This window comes from Zerene cesonia, chromosome 2 (genome assembly GCF_012273895.1).
Source record: "Zerene cesonia ecotype Mississippi chromosome 2, Zerene_cesonia_1.1, whole genome shotgun sequence".
Classification (NCBI taxonomy): domain Eukaryota; kingdom Metazoa; phylum Arthropoda; class Insecta; order Lepidoptera; family Pieridae; genus Zerene; species Zerene cesonia.
This window is the reverse complement of record NC_052103.1, coordinates 2,847,641-2,863,537: the sequence shown is the minus strand read 5'-3', so window position 1 is coordinate 2,863,537 and position 15,897 is coordinate 2,847,641. Positions and strand designations below refer to the sequence as shown.

The 15,897-nt window shown below is 32.0% G+C and overlaps 5 protein-coding genes across 5 annotated transcripts in view; 2 read left to right on the top strand and 3 right to left on the bottom strand.

Moving 5' to 3' along the window:
* Nucleotides 1–4,876, top strand: part of LOC119835446 (leucine-zipper-like transcriptional regulator 1) — a 10,833-nt gene extending 5,957 nt beyond the window's left edge. Inside the window, exons 7-11 of the mRNA XM_038360268.1 lie at nucleotides 140–310; nucleotides 901–1,079; nucleotides 1,505–1,631; nucleotides 2,389–2,546; nucleotides 3,927–4,876. Of these exons, the coding sequence (XP_038216196.1) occupies nucleotides 140–310; nucleotides 901–1,079; nucleotides 1,505–1,631; nucleotides 2,389–2,546; nucleotides 3,927–4,112 (821 nt within the window). The 3' untranslated portion in view covers nucleotides 4,113–4,876. The remainder of the gene's footprint in view (nucleotides 1–139; nucleotides 311–900; nucleotides 1,080–1,504; nucleotides 1,632–2,388; nucleotides 2,547–3,926) is intronic.
* An 855-nt stretch (nucleotides 4,877–5,731) lies between these two features.
* Nucleotides 5,732–6,589, bottom strand: LOC119832644 (cytochrome b-c1 complex subunit 9). Its single transcript, XM_038356341.1, has 2 exons — nucleotides 6,346–6,589; nucleotides 5,732–5,844 (listed from the first exon to the last, which is right to left on the bottom strand). Exons 1-2 carry the CDS (start codon nucleotides 6,484–6,486, stop codon nucleotides 5,806–5,808), a joined length of 180 nt encoding a protein of 59 aa, XP_038212269.1. The 5' UTR covers nucleotides 6,487–6,589; the 3' UTR covers nucleotides 5,732–5,805.
* A 1,671-nt stretch (nucleotides 6,590–8,260) lies between these two features.
* On the bottom strand, nucleotides 8,261–11,480 carry LOC119832626 (ras-related protein Rab-35). The gene is made up of 4 exons (XM_038356318.1): nucleotides 11,252–11,480; nucleotides 10,857–11,156; nucleotides 10,099–10,247; nucleotides 8,261–9,402 (listed from the first exon to the last, which is right to left on the bottom strand). Exons 1-4 carry the CDS (start codon nucleotides 11,301–11,303, stop codon nucleotides 9,301–9,303), a joined length of 603 nt encoding a protein of 200 aa, XP_038212246.1. The 5' UTR covers nucleotides 11,304–11,480; the 3' UTR covers nucleotides 8,261–9,300.
* Nucleotides 11,481–11,758: 278 nt separating this feature from the next.
* LOC119832636 (actin-related protein 2/3 complex subunit 4) lies at nucleotides 11,759–12,777 on the top strand. Its single transcript, XM_038356330.1, has one exon. It carries the CDS (start codon nucleotides 11,863–11,865, stop codon nucleotides 12,367–12,369), a length of 507 nt encoding a protein of 168 aa, XP_038212258.1. The 5' UTR covers nucleotides 11,759–11,862; the 3' UTR covers nucleotides 12,370–12,777.
* A 93-nt stretch (nucleotides 12,778–12,870) lies between these two features.
* Nucleotides 12,871–15,712, bottom strand: LOC119834751 (ubiquitin fusion degradation protein 1 homolog). The gene is made up of 7 exons (XM_038359218.1): nucleotides 15,607–15,712; nucleotides 15,407–15,527; nucleotides 15,172–15,326; nucleotides 14,507–14,636; nucleotides 14,143–14,285; nucleotides 13,649–13,864; nucleotides 12,871–13,126 (listed from the first exon to the last, which is right to left on the bottom strand). Exons 1-7 carry the CDS (start codon nucleotides 15,607–15,609, stop codon nucleotides 12,965–12,967), a joined length of 930 nt encoding a protein of 309 aa, XP_038215146.1. The 5' UTR covers nucleotides 15,610–15,712; the 3' UTR covers nucleotides 12,871–12,964.
* Between the last annotated feature and the right edge of the window lie 185 nt (nucleotides 15,713–15,897).

Here is a 15,897-nt window from a genome sequence, read left to right as displayed (position 1 = left end):
GAAGACTAATTTCTCAATTACTCCTACCTACTCTTTTTCTTTTTCTTTTTCAAGTCGTTCAAGAAAAATTGGTATTAGAAAAAAAATACAATAATCATGGCATATTTATACTCACATTGTTCATATAAATAACAATATAAATGCATCGTCAGGTTCGTGGTTAAAGAGTACAACTTCACGCCGATCGTGATGTCCGCGGAGTTTGAGCGCATGGAGCAGCAGCTGATGGTGGAGGTGATCCGCCGCCGCCAGCAGCCGCCCAGCAAGAACCCCGCCGCCGCGCAACATGACGCTGACGATGAGATTATTGGTAAGCGAATATATATATACCATAAACATTCCATAGATAAACCACTAACCAAAGACAATTTATGTATCCTATAAAATGACTAAGCGCAGCAAAAACATAACACCAAAATATGACAGTATACAATACCCTAAACCATACCATATACAATAAATAGAAAATATCATAAAATTACTAAACCAATAAAACCCCTAAACAATAAATATGTTGTGTTATTTTATGAAGTGAAGAATAAAAAAATAGTTGTTTAATATTAAAAATCCAGTTTCACTATTTTAAAATATGTTCTGGTTATTTTACTGTCCATTTTGTTACTTAACAGGTAATGTAAAAGGAAGGATATATAAAAAGTTTCAAATAATAGTTATATCTGCTAGATGAGACACAGGTCATCAATAAAAAATCCTTTCTGGCTTACCGCTGGATACACAACTAACGACATAAACTGTTATATATGTAGTAATTATAATGTATGTGGTCAAACTTGCCATAAAAATATTCGAGCCATAATGCTGGTCAAATCTTTTTTTTTTTAATTGCTCACTGGCCATCAATAAAAGAAAAACAATATTTAATAAAAAATCTGTTTTCAGGCACGACACTCGAGCAGGACATGTGCGTGTTCGTGTCGGGCGGCGGCGCGGAGCTGGCGGACGTGAAGCTGCGCGTGGGCGGCGGCGCGCGGCCCGCGCACCGCTCGATACTCGCCGCGCGCGCCGCCTACTTCGAGGCGATGTTCCGCTCCTTCTCGCCGCACGACAATATTGTCAATGTGAGTGTTTTGTGTGTGCGTGTGTGTGTGTGTGATGCAGTAGTATATATTATGTTTTTATGTTTCTGTGATAAGATTTTTTTTTCCCTCTTGCGTCTGTTTTGAGATGCCACTCACAAAATATTTTTTTTGTGAGTTTATATTAGTATCCCGAGGAAGATTGTCAGGACGAAATAATTTCCTAACCTAGGTATAAGCACTCGAGCAAGTAAGACAATTAACTTGATTCTATAAAACTATTATTGAAGCGTGATTCAACTATTGATTTTTAAACCATATTTATTCCTATAAAATAATTATTTCCATGTTATTTTTATTGTTTACAAATGTATTAAAGACGTCTATTAAACTTCCCACTGTAACTCAACCATGGTTTTACTCCTTTAGCTAGATTTTCATAATCAGAATATGCAAATCTCTCACAGATTCAAATCTGTGACACGGTCCCCTCTGAGGAGGCATTCGACTCGCTGCTGCGTTACATCTACTACGGTGACACCAACATGCCCACAGAAGACTCGCTGTATCTCTTCCAAGCACCTATATATTATGGTAATTATTTATTTTGACCCTAGCTTTCCGTACGCCTGGTCAAAATTATCATGTAACGTGTCATATTTTAAATATACCGCCATCTACCGGAATTAATTATTTTCGAGTGATTCAAATTCGCATCATAATTGATCATGGGATAACAGAAATGGGATGTTCCCCTGCGAAAAAACTAGCCTATGTTACACTCTAGCCTCTTTCCTACCTCCAGACCGTTGCGTTGCGGCGTAAAAGAAAGACAAACAAATTTTCATTTTCACTTTCGCATTTATAATATTATGATTTATTGTATTGCATGAATTTTTGTGTATTATGTATTTTTAATCAAGTTAATGTTGTAACATTCAGATGTATCTATCTGAATTCCATTTACATTATTTTATTTGCATTTTTTTTTTGTCTTGTTAAGATTTAATCACTAGTAAAGTGCTATTGCGGGAATAATTTTCGTTAACATGTACAAGAATAAGAAAAATCTAAATTTCTAAAAATGTACAAAATATACTAAAGGCTGTAAATGTGTCATTTGTTATTATAGCCACCACTACATAATTTAAAAAAATGTCCTTTTCTCTGTCCCTAGGTCCCTGTGTATGCTTAAATCTTTAAACTACAAACGTTTTAACATCTATTAAACTATACCGAATTTAACACGTGCGAAGCCGCGGGCAAAAGCTAGTTGATTATAAATCTTAAAATGACACACATAAATAAACTACAACTGATTTACTGTTATTCTTTGGGAATACTCATACAGGATTCACAAACAACCGCCTGCAAGTGTTCTGCAAGCACAATCTGCAGAGCAACGTGTCGCCTGAGAATGTTCTAGCAATTCTGCAGGCGGCGGACCGAATGCGAGCCGCTGATATCAAGGAGTACGCTTTGAAGATGATCGTGCACCACTTTGAATTGGTGAGTTATATCCCTACTTAATTTTTTTTTTATGTTACCGTCGGCAATGGAGCTAGTGGGACGCCTGATGGATGACTACCACCGCCCATGAACATTTGTAGAGGCATAAGGTCCTTTGCAGACCTTACGCCTCTACAAATGGATTGCCGACTTTTTGGGAAGGGATTAAGAAAGGATTGGCGATAGGAATAAAGGAAAGGACTGGGAAGGGTAAGGAAAAGGATATGGGCCTCCGGCTCCCTCACTCACCGAACGAAACACAGCAGAATGCTATTTCACGCCGGTCTTCTGTGGGGGTGTGGTACTTCCCCGGTGCGAGCTGGCCCAATTCGTGCCGAAGCGTGCTCGACTACCACATACAAAATAATATGCGAAAGTAACTGTCCGTCTCTTACACCTTAATCGCTGAACCGATTTGTATGAAATTGAGTACTAAAACTGTTGTCTATTCTTTTGACTACGCGGTCGAAGCCGCGGGCAAAAAGTTATAAACACTTAAAATTTTCATTTAAGATGGCATGTTCTATCTGTCGTTAAAAATAATACGTGCCATTAAATAAAAAATCCAGGTATAAAATTAAGCCATCTACATACAAAGTACAAATCTACTATAAACCATAATATCTATACTGGAAAGTATACAACTGATCAACATATAAAAACTCAGACACTGAATGAATAGTTACTACACAATATTTATGCTGTTGATATAACTATTTTTTTTTATGTCACAAGTTTATGTTATATTTAATTTTTAGTTTTTATAGCATTGAAATGCTTTATAAATGAGAAATTTTGAAAGAATAGAAAAAATTTGATCACGAGGCAGGATTCGAACCTGCGTATCTTGCCTAACCGTAGCAACGCCTAGCCTCTCGGCCACCCGTGATCCTGCCACAGTGATCGAATTTCTTCTACTCTTTCGGTTTCATGTGCCTAAGGGGCACCCCACGCCATCCATTGAGATGATTAAGAACCATCACAACCAATACGAAACATTATTTCAATGATTACAATATTGTATCGATGGAACGCGGCCTTTGTTAAATTTAATTTTTAGTTTTTATAGCATTGAAATGCTTTATAAATGAGAAATTTTGAAAGAATAGAAAAAATTTTCCCGAAGAAAAAATTGGCCGAGAGGCTAGGCGTTGCTACGGTTAGGCAAGATACGCAGGTTCGAATCCTGCCTCGTGATCAATTTTTTTCTATTCTTTCAAAATTTCTCAAGTTTATGTTATGTTAGGATAGTGAACCACAATCTCTTGTCTTTGATTACTGCCTGTACCGCTCGACTTCTTCTTGCCAGTATCTTTAACAAATTAACACAACACAAATTTTTATACCAATTTATATAAAACAAAATAATTTCCCTTCTAGGTGGCACATCAAGATGCGATCAGGAACTTGGCACAGCCCTTACTAGTAGACATCATCTGGGCGCTAGCGGAAGAGCCTCGCCACGACACCCCCCTCCCCCTCCAACCTCGCTCCCTCCCCTCCTCCTCCTCCGCTGATACTCTCGTTGAGGACACTGAGTACAGCCGCCATAGGAGCACCAAGTAGTATGAGAATGGTACTGGTGTAATAACTCCTTTTTTCCTGGCAGCGTGTCTAGAATTGGCCAAGTGGATGATTGCTATAGTAAGTAACTCCCTTTCTCCTCCTCTGACACCATCGCGAACCCCGGGTAAATCGGCAATTAGAACACTTGTAGTACGAAAATGATTCTGGTAGGATATTTCAATTACCGGTGTCCAGAAGTTGTCAAGAAGTTGATGATTGCTAAATTCAATTATTATAAAGTAGATTGAAGCCTCTCTTGTATTCCGGTAGCTTCTTCGTAGTCAGTGTTAAACTTTACGTGAGAAACGACTAGGTACAGGAGTAAATTCAAGTCGATTTTCGCGTGATCTAAAATATCATTCTATGTACCTCGAAATGATAGATATATAGAGCATATACATATATTGCCTAGTTACTTGCAGTAAAAGATTCCTTCTTATGAAATATTATTAAAGACTTAATGTTTCAGCTATAGAGTTGTTTATGTACAAGGAATAAAAATATCATAAATTACTTGTTTTCCCCTACTGCAAGTAGTTTAACATCTCTCTAACTAATGTACCAAGAAACTAATACAAGGTTTCAAAATTGTATCCTTTATCACTCTGTAGCTGTAATGTTTGGTGAAAATCTAAACTAGTGTATATTATAATATAATTCGTCTATGAATACAAATTTCATTACTTACATACTCAAAATGCATCCAATATTGTAATAAAGTACCATTTCTATGACAGTATTGCATCCAATAAAGAACCCCTTAAAATTGTTATGTCAACATTATTCTTAAGCTTTAACTCTTTGTGTAAATATGGTGTATTGAAAGCAGTTAATTTCAGTATTTACATATCTCATGCACGTATGATACGTGTTAGCCTTAAGAAACGCTTTTAGTAGGTTTAAATTATTACAAATGTATTTATTTTTAACATATTAAGAAACGCAATTCATATTTAAGGAAGTCATTCCTTTTTGTTATGTTAAATAATAGTAATTATCTCATTTATATTATTATTTTTGATTGAATTATATTCAATAGTTTTTTATAATATCTTATAATGTTACAACTATTTTATACTGTGAAGTTACTGTGATGTCTTAAGCATATTAATTCCATTTTGGAAAATACAAAAACTATATAGGTTGCCTACGCCTTTCTTTCCCACATTGGAATGAATACTACTTTATGACATCAAAGTAACGCCACTAATGTATTGTTAATAAAGTTTATTAATTTATTATCACCATGAATCTCTCTTGTACTATAATATTACAAAGTACTACACATATTTCTTTAATTGTTTGATAATGATTGATTTTTTGTTTAAATAACAATCAGACTGCCAATTGATTTCAATATTTCAATAATATAATAATGCACTTGTCAAGTTTTAAAGGAAGCACTATTATAATTTATAACACATTTTTGTAATGGCTATGCATTTTCTTTACTGTTTTTTTTCCCTTAATTACAAAATAGTTTAAGAAACATTATGTTTAATGTTAATTGAGAAAGTGGTTTTTTCAAAAATATATAGAACTTCAAATTGTAAGATGGAGTCTAGTCAATTGTATAACTTTATTAAAATTTATGTTTGTAACAAATAAAAATACAGATATAAAATTAATGTATTTTATTTAAATTACAATTGAAACTAATAAATTAATGTATTTCATTGTTGGTTTTCTTTATTTATTCCTCATATTTGTGCTTGATGTCTTTCCATAATTTCTGAAAAAAGAAAAACAATGTCAAGATACAGTTTTCACACATTTCACACTTTTTATGAATAAGTTTTTGACTAGTCATGTACTCTACCAAATGTAACTTGAATATGTTCAAATTTTTAAGATTAGTAGCTTAACTCTTAAGAAAAACTTTGTCAGTTATTCACCAATTTTAACCAATACTAAATTACTTACCATTTTCAAATGTCTTGTATGTATTTAAATGAATACATGTAATTGATCTCACTATTTAAAAGCATGAACTTGCAAGATCTTTGGATAAAGTTCTTTCAAGTTTTCCGTAGATTTGAATCATTTGCAACCTAAACTTAAACTATTATTGAATATATTACATTAAAATTAAAATACTTAAGGATTAATCAAAGTTAATATAACAATACACAATTTAAAAAATTACACACATTACTGTTATGTTAAGTTCTCGTATGAACTAATATAAAACACTAATATACATATTGGTAAAATTACATAACAATTTACTTACTCCCTTGTTGATGCTCTCAAAAATTGAAACAGAGATGAGGTCGAATGTTCTTTCGAAGAAGAAAGCGCTTCCTGCTACAGCTAACGCAAATGTAGATGTTCTTTTGAAAATATAACGATTCAGAGTTGAAAACAGGGACATTTTTATGATTTTCTTCGATAACCTCGAAGTCGAATCTAATATTCCAAAGTGAAATCAACGAAATGTCAAATTTTCTAAAGATTAAACGTCAATGTCTACCCATATGATATATAAAACTCTGTGGTATCGACGGTCTTTACTCTTTAGCAGTTAGCACAGATTAATAGAATCTATAACACAGAGTAATAGAGCAGGTACTACATGTTTTTAGGCTGCTTTTTGCGTAAGTGGACATTTGCTTTCATCATTATCATCAGCCCATATATGTTCCCACTGCTGGGACACAGGCCTCCTATGGGTTCAGACCAAAGAGTAGTATAATAATACGAGTTCAAGCCATAATTCACCACGCTAGCCAAGTGCGGGTTGGCAGATGGCACACTTTTAAATCTCGGACATGCCGGTTTCCTCATGATGTTTTACTTCACCGTTTTGAGCAGTGGTGATGTTACCACATATACAAATAAATTATAAAATCAATTTATTTCCTGCACGCTCGCCTGATCTCGAACCCCGACTTATCAATTTTGAAGTCTAAGGTCCACCACCCACCACTGAGCTGCCACTGCTGGAAATTTGTTTTACTATAATAAAAAGTAGCTAAATCACTCTCTGACCTCTGTTACTAAATATAAATCTATATAATACTTCTATGTAGTAGTTACGACATGAAAGAAAGACTAGGAAACACATTTTGCGCCATCCACAGCGCATTATTTTCTTAATTGACATTTTCTATATATTTTAATGAATGGAATGTTCGATTATAATAACTTAACTGGTATTTTACATGTATTGAAATGGCTGATAATAAAATCTAATTTTAAGATTATACGTGTATACTACTTAAATGGAATGACTATCAATACAGGGGAGGCGGAAGAAAGCCGGAGGCCCTTATCTTTTTCCTTACTCTTCCCAGTCCTTTCCTTTAGTTCTCTCTTCAATCTTTTCCTAATCCCTTTCCAATTTGCAGTCGGCAATCCATTTGAAGAGGCGTAAGGTCTGCAATCGACCTTACACTTCTCCAAATATTCATATCTCATTTATAAAGAATAGGTTTATTAGCCCAACAACAGTTGTTGAACATATTATGGTATCGCGGACTTTGATATTGATACGTTCTAAAACACTGTAGACCATTATTGTATTCTATCGGTTAAACTTTTCGCTTCGGCTTCACTCATTAGGACAATAAAACAATTTTTTTAAAGATTTAATTACTTAGGCTTGGTTACAAGACCTTTAATCCGTGACTTATTTTTGGTAACAAATTTCTTTAACTTCATATATTTTCACGTATTTGATGTAATAACTTCCTTTTTCCTCTAGATTGTTCTAACAGTATTTTTGATGTATTTTTAAATACCACTTTGTTTTAAACAAATCACACATAACAAAATAAATAATACAACCATCTTATAATTGAAAACGTTAGTATCAACAAATTTTGATCCATCTTGCTCAATTAAAGATGTTTTTATTGTGGTTTCTTGTACCATATAAAATATAAAACTATCTGTAGTATATATTTTTTTTACTAAATCATGACTCTTTGTGTCCTGAGAATAGCAAATATTAAGGTAAAGAAGTCAAATTAAAACACTTCATTTATTATGGGCAAAATATATCATCTATTTACATTTTAAAATGCTGGTATGAACAATATATCTTATAAATTAATATGAGTCCCAAATAGAAAATAAAGAACTTCATTCAAGTTAGACCGGTCCCACTATATTCGCAATTTAAATCCATAATAAAAACAAGCACATACAAAAGAGTATTTAATTAAATAATAAAATGCATTTACATAAGTGTCAAATGTTTCCAACTGTACATTGATAGTTTGGAATGGAAGAAGAAAACTTAATAAAAATGAAAGCAATATAATAGTGCAATAGCTCTAGGTTTTGGCAATTTATAATGGTGGATAAATAAAATATTTAAAGAATTGTCCCATAACTTATGTATGTTTGTAAGATTACACATAAAAATACACATTTCGTAACATATTCATTCATTTGGTTTATTACACATTGTAGACAATAAATTTTATACTTTGCCAATTTTAAATAAAAAAATATAAATATGATCTCACTTTATTATACACTGGATTCAAAGTATAAACATGTTATTTTGTTAGAGATTATTTTATTAGGTCCCTGGTAAACTGGCATTCAAACCAACCAATAAAGAACTTATGTTACATGTTTAAATATAATACTTTCATAAAACAATAAGTTTTTAATACTACTATTGTTCTAATTTTCTCTATGTGATGACACTAGTTAATAGCATGTACTGAACAATACAAATTGGAATAATATTAAAATAATTTTAAAATTAATTAATGGTATACATTTATACAACATTTCTCAACACATGACACTCGATCACATAAATTTCGATAATGGGAATACATTCATACTCTAACTATGCATTCAACATCTTATTGTAATATTTGGAGTCAAAGATTCCATGTCTTACATGCCCTAAACCATGAGAGTGTGCAACCCAGCTCTAAATCTATTGTTGATTTAATAATATCTAAATACAGAACAGACTTGGCTAAAATAAAATATTTCATTTTATTCTTAAGAGATCAACAAATACCAAGTTTAAAAATTCACTAGAAATTATAAAAAATAAAACCTTTTGTAGCAACATTTCATGATTCTATATGCATTTGAAGGTTTATTTATTGGTAAACATTACATGGCCAAACTACCAGTCCTGCTAGGGTTGTGCAGCATCTCAACATTTGAGCATTATAAAGCGACATCCCTGGCTTAGTGCCAATGTGTGCAGACACTAGCAACATTTCTTTTTTATTCTGTGACTCTTCTTTAAATGTACTGTATCATTTGCTGTGATATTTTGTCTTTCCTTCATTTCCAATTTCGATTTTAGTACCTGAAATTGACAATTTATAGTAAATAACATCCTAATGTAACTAAATCAAATATTTTGTATTAACAAACTGTGTAAAGATAAGTTTTGTAATCAGAAAAATACCAAAACTCAGAAACAAGTGTGTTTACTTCACATCAAACTACAAAAATAATTTACTTAACACTTGTTAAACTTAATGCATCAGTTTCTCTCCAGAGCTTTGTTCAAACAAACCAGTAAAATGAATTTCCAAGATTCTGAATTATAGCCAAATATAAGATGGAAGTGTAATGGGATTACACAACATGTGATATACTAAAATAGAAACCATAGAAGTGAACCAAACTTCTATTATGTCTAGCTTATCATATTAATAAATATGATTTCGCAATAATATTTCTTTAAGAGGAAATACAAATTAGGTTTACAATAAATAATATTATATTTAAAATTAAATCAGGTGTCAGGTGATCCTCTTGGTGATAAAGGAACAGATAGAAAGAAATCGAAAACGAACGAATGAAAGAAACGTTTTTCTAATAAATAATTTTTAATAAGGCTAAATAAACAATCAACCTTTACAGCCCCTACTACATCAATATTTTTTATAAATACCCATTTCAATTAGTATTCAGGAATGCTTTCATTCTTCATTCATACATAAATGTATTGAAAAGATATCCTTGTTATCAAAATAGATAAATATTGAAATCTTACCATTTTTGTGATAGTAAGAAACATTTCTTCAACATTAATATTCTCTTTAGCACTGGTCTCAAACAAAGGTATGTTCATTTGACTTGCAAACCTTTGGGCATCTTCAGTTACAACAACTTTTCTTGATGGACAATCATTTTTATTACCAACTAAAAAAAATCAGACATGTATTTTAATAACTATACATAATATTTCAATAAACTTAATTTATAAAGGAAGCAAAACCCCATGGTTTCGCCTGTCTAAGTCTGTATCCTGTATAAATATTGGGATAAAAAGTTTCCAGCTATCTACATACCACATTTAATTGCAATCCGTTGAGTAGTTTTTGCGTGAAAGAGTAACAAACATACACATACAAACGTTTGCATTTATAATATTAGTAGCGCTTATTATAGTGTGGGAAAAAGGCAAAGTTATATAGACCGTCTAGTGCCATAACTTTCCCACACTGGAATTAGTACTGCTTTGAGGCATCCTGGTCACCCCCTCAGGACTTAATGAGCGTGTTAATTATAGAACATTAAGATTGCAGGAGCCAGGAAGCAGACCAATACATTGTACATGTGTAAATTGTATAAGTTGCTTTAATGTAAATTTATAATGCAATAGCTAATCAAATGAACAAAACTTAATAATTGTCATGTTGTGATTGGTGAATACTTTTGAGGAAAATATTACCTACATAGTAAGGATTATATCATATAAATTTAATTGTGGGTTTAACAATATATGAAAATATCAGGTATATACCTTACCTAGAACTTTATTAACAACATCACAATTCTGTTCAATTTCATGGAGCCACCTTTTGACGTTAGCAAAAGACTCCCCATTAGTGACATCGTACACAACAATGACACCATGAGTTCCTCTGTAATACGTGCTTGTAATCGTTCTAAATCTCTCCTGGCCTGCAGTATCCCATATCTGTAGCTTTACACGCTCACCATTTATTTCTAAAGTTCTTATTTTGAAATCGACACCAATTGTTGTAATATAACTACCAGAGAACGTATTGTCGGCGAATCGTAGAAGAAGACAACTCTTGCCAACACCTAAAACACAGAGCAATTATTCGAACAAACATTTCCTCAGAGGGAATAGATGAACTTCAATATCATCAGCGAACACATAGGCCTCGCCCACTCACCACTGTCACCGATAATCAGTAGTTTGAAGAGATGATCAAACTCGCGCGCCATTTTTAAACTTAAACGGGCACTGCTTTAATCGGTCATGTGTTTATTGATATCTTTAGTAATAAAATAATAACCGTTCCTTGCAAATTAATAATTAAACGCATGCCGTAAAACGTTACGCTTGCGTCACTTTACGAATCGTCCGCCATTATTTTGCCCAGTTGTCTGTGACATAGTACTCGGTAGTTAAAACCAAAAAGTATAGACTAAAGAGATTTATGATTTTTTTTTCTTTTCAAAAACGAGCTAATTGGTAAAAGTAATTAATTATGTTTTATACCATTCACAGTACACAATAGACTGAAAGGCTGCAGCTCAAGAGATGATAACGATTTATAATTCATTATCGTTGCCTGAATAGTCTGAAACATTAACTCAGGGGACGTATTGCGGTATTGAAAAGAATCAAAGAGCCTCATATCTACCTTGAAAACCCTTGAATAAATAACTTGTCAATGTCAGAAATGACATCATATTAGATTCAAGCGAATATATTTTTTCTAATGAATCCGTGTTATCTTTAGGTGTGGGCTTCTAAAGGTTTTCTTTTAAATTACAAATAATGTCGGCCACTTTAAAACCGTATTTAACGGCAGTTCGCCATACGCTTACTTCTGCTATGTGTTTAGATCATTTTTCATCACAAGTTGTTGAAAGATATAATAAACCGGAGGTGGAGGTTGGTACAAGCAAAGAATTGTTATTAAATCCAGTCATCATTTCAAGGAATGCCAATGAGAAAGTGCTTATTGAATCATCGATCAATTCAATACGAATAAGCATAATGATCAAACAAGCAGATGAAATTGAAAAGATTCTGTGTAAAAAGTTTATGCGCTTTATGATGATGAGAGCGGAAAACTTTATCGTCCTACGACGGAAACCGGTAGATGGATATCATATCAGTTTCCTCATTACTAATTTTCATACAGAGCAAATGTATAAACATAAACTCGTTGATTTTGTTATATACTTTATGGAGGAAATTGATAAAGAAATAAGTGAAATGAAATTGGCTGTCAACGCCCGCGCAAGAATCTGCTCAGAAGAATTTTTAAAGAGATTTTAAGAAAGAGATCGTTTCTTCTGTTAGCTTTATGTGATGTTCATACAATTCCAAATTTGTATTATTTTATAATAAGAATATCTGTATTATCTTTTGTTACAGTTTTTTACACTACATATAATTTTAAAAAATAATGTGACTCAGTGATAATTGTTGCTTTTGAAATTTACGTCCATCACCAAATAAAATAAAGGTAATTAAAATGTTATGATTTACCCAGTATTACACATTTATCAATAAATGTTTTTAACTCATTGCACTATGAGAATGACTGATAATGGCATGGCAGTGAAACATTGGGTTTATGTTGATATTAATAAAATAGATCCATGACTTGACCCTTGTTTGCATTTTCTTATATCTTAGCAAGTATGTAATAAACTTAAATTATAATCAATCTTTATCTTACAACTTCTTGTTATTTTGAAATTAACCAATTCCCCCTTTTATTAAGTTAAAATTTTAATACACAATACAATTGGGTAGTAAGTAAAGTGAGAGTTGCTGTGTGTTAAAGAATTTATTTAAATAAGCTACTTTAAATATTTTTCATAGTACATATCAATTGTTCCGAAATCATATTTAGTTAAATATATTCTCAATTCTTCGATTTAGCTGTCCGTAGTGTGAATCCTTCACCTTTAAAAGCCTGGAATGTTTCAACTTGAGCCTCTTCCTTTGCACTAGAGGGTCTAGAATTTCTGATGAATCTGAGTGTTCCAATGACATAATCATAGTCTGGAATACCTCGAACATATGGCTGTGAATAGAATAAATTTTTTAAAGTTACTGTTCTGTGTATGAACTTTTCATACTCAATTCTTTTAAAAGTAAAAATTTTTGGAACAGTTCCAAAAGGCTATATCATACTCAGGAAACACAAAGATGTCTATGTAAGCAAAAATATGAAAGGTAATCTGTATGCAATTCTTTTTTTATTGATAATATGTATATTGTATAGTGTTATAAACATATTCTGGCCCATGGTGGAATTTGGAATTAGTGACAGCCATCTTGCAAAACCTCATTTGACAATACATGTGTGTTAAATGTGGTTGTGAAGTTTCCACATAATGTGTGTGTCTACATAAATAAAAAAAAATATACCAATCAATCAATCAAAACTTGACCAAAATTTAGAAAATCAGCTTAATGGTTTTGCATCACCTTATTTCATACCCATGTATTACACATGCTCCTCTGGCAGTGTCATCCAAGTGGTAATAAATAAAATATTTATTTTTAATAACAATTATCATGAACATTGTTCAAAAACACTCACTTGTCTTGAATTAGAAGCTTGAGGTTCTGAGTCACTTTCACTGGTTAATTTCTTCTTCTTTCCATCTAATCTGTTCCCTTCACCCTTGAAGGCCACAAAGCCACTTGCCTCTGGCATCATTACAGCTGGGTCTTCATCCATACCAGATTCTGTATTTCTATCACCTCTTGGAATGTGTTCTTCCTCTTTATACCCAACTGGTGGGGCAAATTCAACCTAAAACATTTGTATTTTCTTTATGATTAGATTTTTCTGCATATTATTACTATGTATTGCTTTTAAGTACAAGTAAATTATTAAACAAAAAATAATTGCAAAATTTGTTGGATTAGTTCAGTCATTCATTCATTAGATTAGTCCTTTCCTCTGTGGTTTTGTTCAAATTAATAAAATAATTAATTTTGATTACTTTCTTGGCATAGTTATGAACCTTCAAAATAATTAAAAATTACATTATTTGTTTGATGGATTCTAAAAATAATTAAAACACTTACATTCATATCACACTCAATGATAATAACAGCATTACCAGGTTTTGTCTCTAAGACACATAATTCATACACTTTTGAATTATACTTGATTGCAATTACATCACCAGTTGTGAGACATGAAAAATTCCTCAAGCAGTTTTCCAGCACTAAAATTAAAAATATTAGTATAAAGATATTTAAGATGTATATGTTGCGAAAGGCCTTCAATGTTTACAATGTCAATTGTCACTCTATGTAGGATAAGTGGCATATTTTGTATTTGGAGACCAAGACCCAGTTTAGAGTGACTGCGTCCAATAGTGTTCCACAAAAGATGTAAAATTAACCACTTAAATGAAAATTGAGTATGATAATATGCCTAATATACCTGCTTTAGGGTTTGTAATGTCAAGAAAATCTTCAGATAAGGGTTGAAATTTAGAAAATGTGGCAACCGGCAGTGATACACTCTCTATCTGTAATAGTGTACCTTCCTCTAGGACTAAGTTAGCCATCATCTGGAAATTAAACACACAGTTTTTTTTTTTTTATAGCAATTAAAATGCTATATAAAAGAGAAATTTTAAAGAATAGAAATAATAAAATGCTTGATCACAAGGTGGGATTTAAACCTGTGATTTTTGCCAAGCTGTAGCAACACCTAGCCTCTCAGCCACCTGTGATCCCACCTTAGGAATCAAATTTCTACAAGTCTTTTGGTCTTATGTGCCTATGGGATCATAAGAAACCATCACAACCTATATGCAATATTATATCAATAATTACAATATTGTATATTGATGGAACACAGCATTTATTAAATTTAATCTTTAGTTTTATAGCATTTATTGAAATGCTTTATAAATGAAAATTTTATGCGGGTCCAAATCCCATCTCATGATAATTTTTTTTTATTCTTTCCAAATTTCGCAAATAAAGTTTTTATGAAGAATATAATATTCTTACTTCTGTATCAAGTAAATTTTAAATGAGCGAAAAAGTGTATTCTTTATCAGCAAAATTACTGTATCCTTAAAATTATATATTTCTTACCCAATGTGGTAAATAAACTTTTCCCTCATCAGCTACAAACTCTAAGACACCACAATGAGTGATTCTTTTTGTTTTTTTATTTGTTAATTTGAAAATCATAGGATATTCTATGTTTAATCTAGTTAATTGTTCCAATGCTGATGGGGGCATGATAACTGAAAAAGAAATGTAAGAAATAATACAAATATTGTTTATCAAAAACAACATGAGAATAAAGTCATTTGAATCAACTTACTTTTTCCACCCCTTTCAACGTCCTGTCTTTCATTCCCTGGTAACATAGAGACAGAGTAACATCTATAGGTCATGTTAAATGGCCTGTTTATTTCATGGAACATATTGAACCCGAACTGAAACTAAAACCAATTATAAAATAAGACGAAGGTTGACAACTAACAAGTATATTTGTTTATAAAGACTATGTGTAGAATTTACCATTTTTGTTTATTTTTAGAACAATAAAATTTGTAAATAATTGCAAATCACGCACAAGAACAAAATGCGTCAATTTCAAAATACAAGAACGTCAACATTTGAAAGTGACATTGATACTTTGATAAACCATCACATTATCAATCAATGTCAAACATAAGTCATATAAATATATATCGGTAAAGAAGCAATTACCAGTTGATTCGTAATCTAACATCGCCACAATATATAGTATTCTTCTTCTAGCCGATAGCTAAAACAATAAAACCTACCAAAGGTTTTCATTAAGTACCT

Excerpts from the sequence above, each read along its gene's own strand:
- LOC119832644 (XM_038356341.1), bottom strand. The coding sequence starts at position 6,486 with ATGTCCCTGTTTTCAACTCTGAATCGTTATATTTTCAAAAGAACATCT. Across the intron at positions 5,845-6,345 it reads TTGAGAGCATCAACAAGGGA|AAATTATGGAAAGACATCAA; the intron begins GTAAGTAAATTG and ends TTCTTTTTTCAG.
- LOC119832626 (XM_038356318.1), bottom strand. The coding sequence starts at position 11,303 with ATGGCGCGCGAGTTTGATCATCTCTTCAAACTACTGATTATCGGTGAC. Across the intron at positions 11,157-11,251 it reads ACTGATTATCGGTGACAGTG|GTGTTGGCAAGAGTTGTCTT; the intron begins GTGAGTGGGCGA and ends TCTGTGTTTTAG. Across the intron at positions 9,403-10,098 it reads TTCTTACTATCACAAAAATG|GTACTAAAATCGAAATTGGA; the intron begins GTAAGATTTCAA and ends TGTCAATTTCAG.
- LOC119832636 (XM_038356330.1), top strand. The coding sequence starts at position 11,863 with ATGTCGGCCACTTTAAAACCGTATTTAACGGCAGTTCGCCATACGCTT.
- LOC119834751 (XM_038359218.1), bottom strand. Across the intron at positions 15,327-15,406 it reads CGTTGAAAGGGGTGGAAAAA|TTATCATGCCCCCATCAGCA; the intron begins GTAAGTTGATTC and ends TTTCTTTTTCAG. Across the intron at positions 13,865-14,142 it reads TCATTGAGTGTGATATGAAT|GTTGAATTTGCCCCACCAGT; the intron begins GTAAGTGTTTTA and ends CAAATGTTTTAG.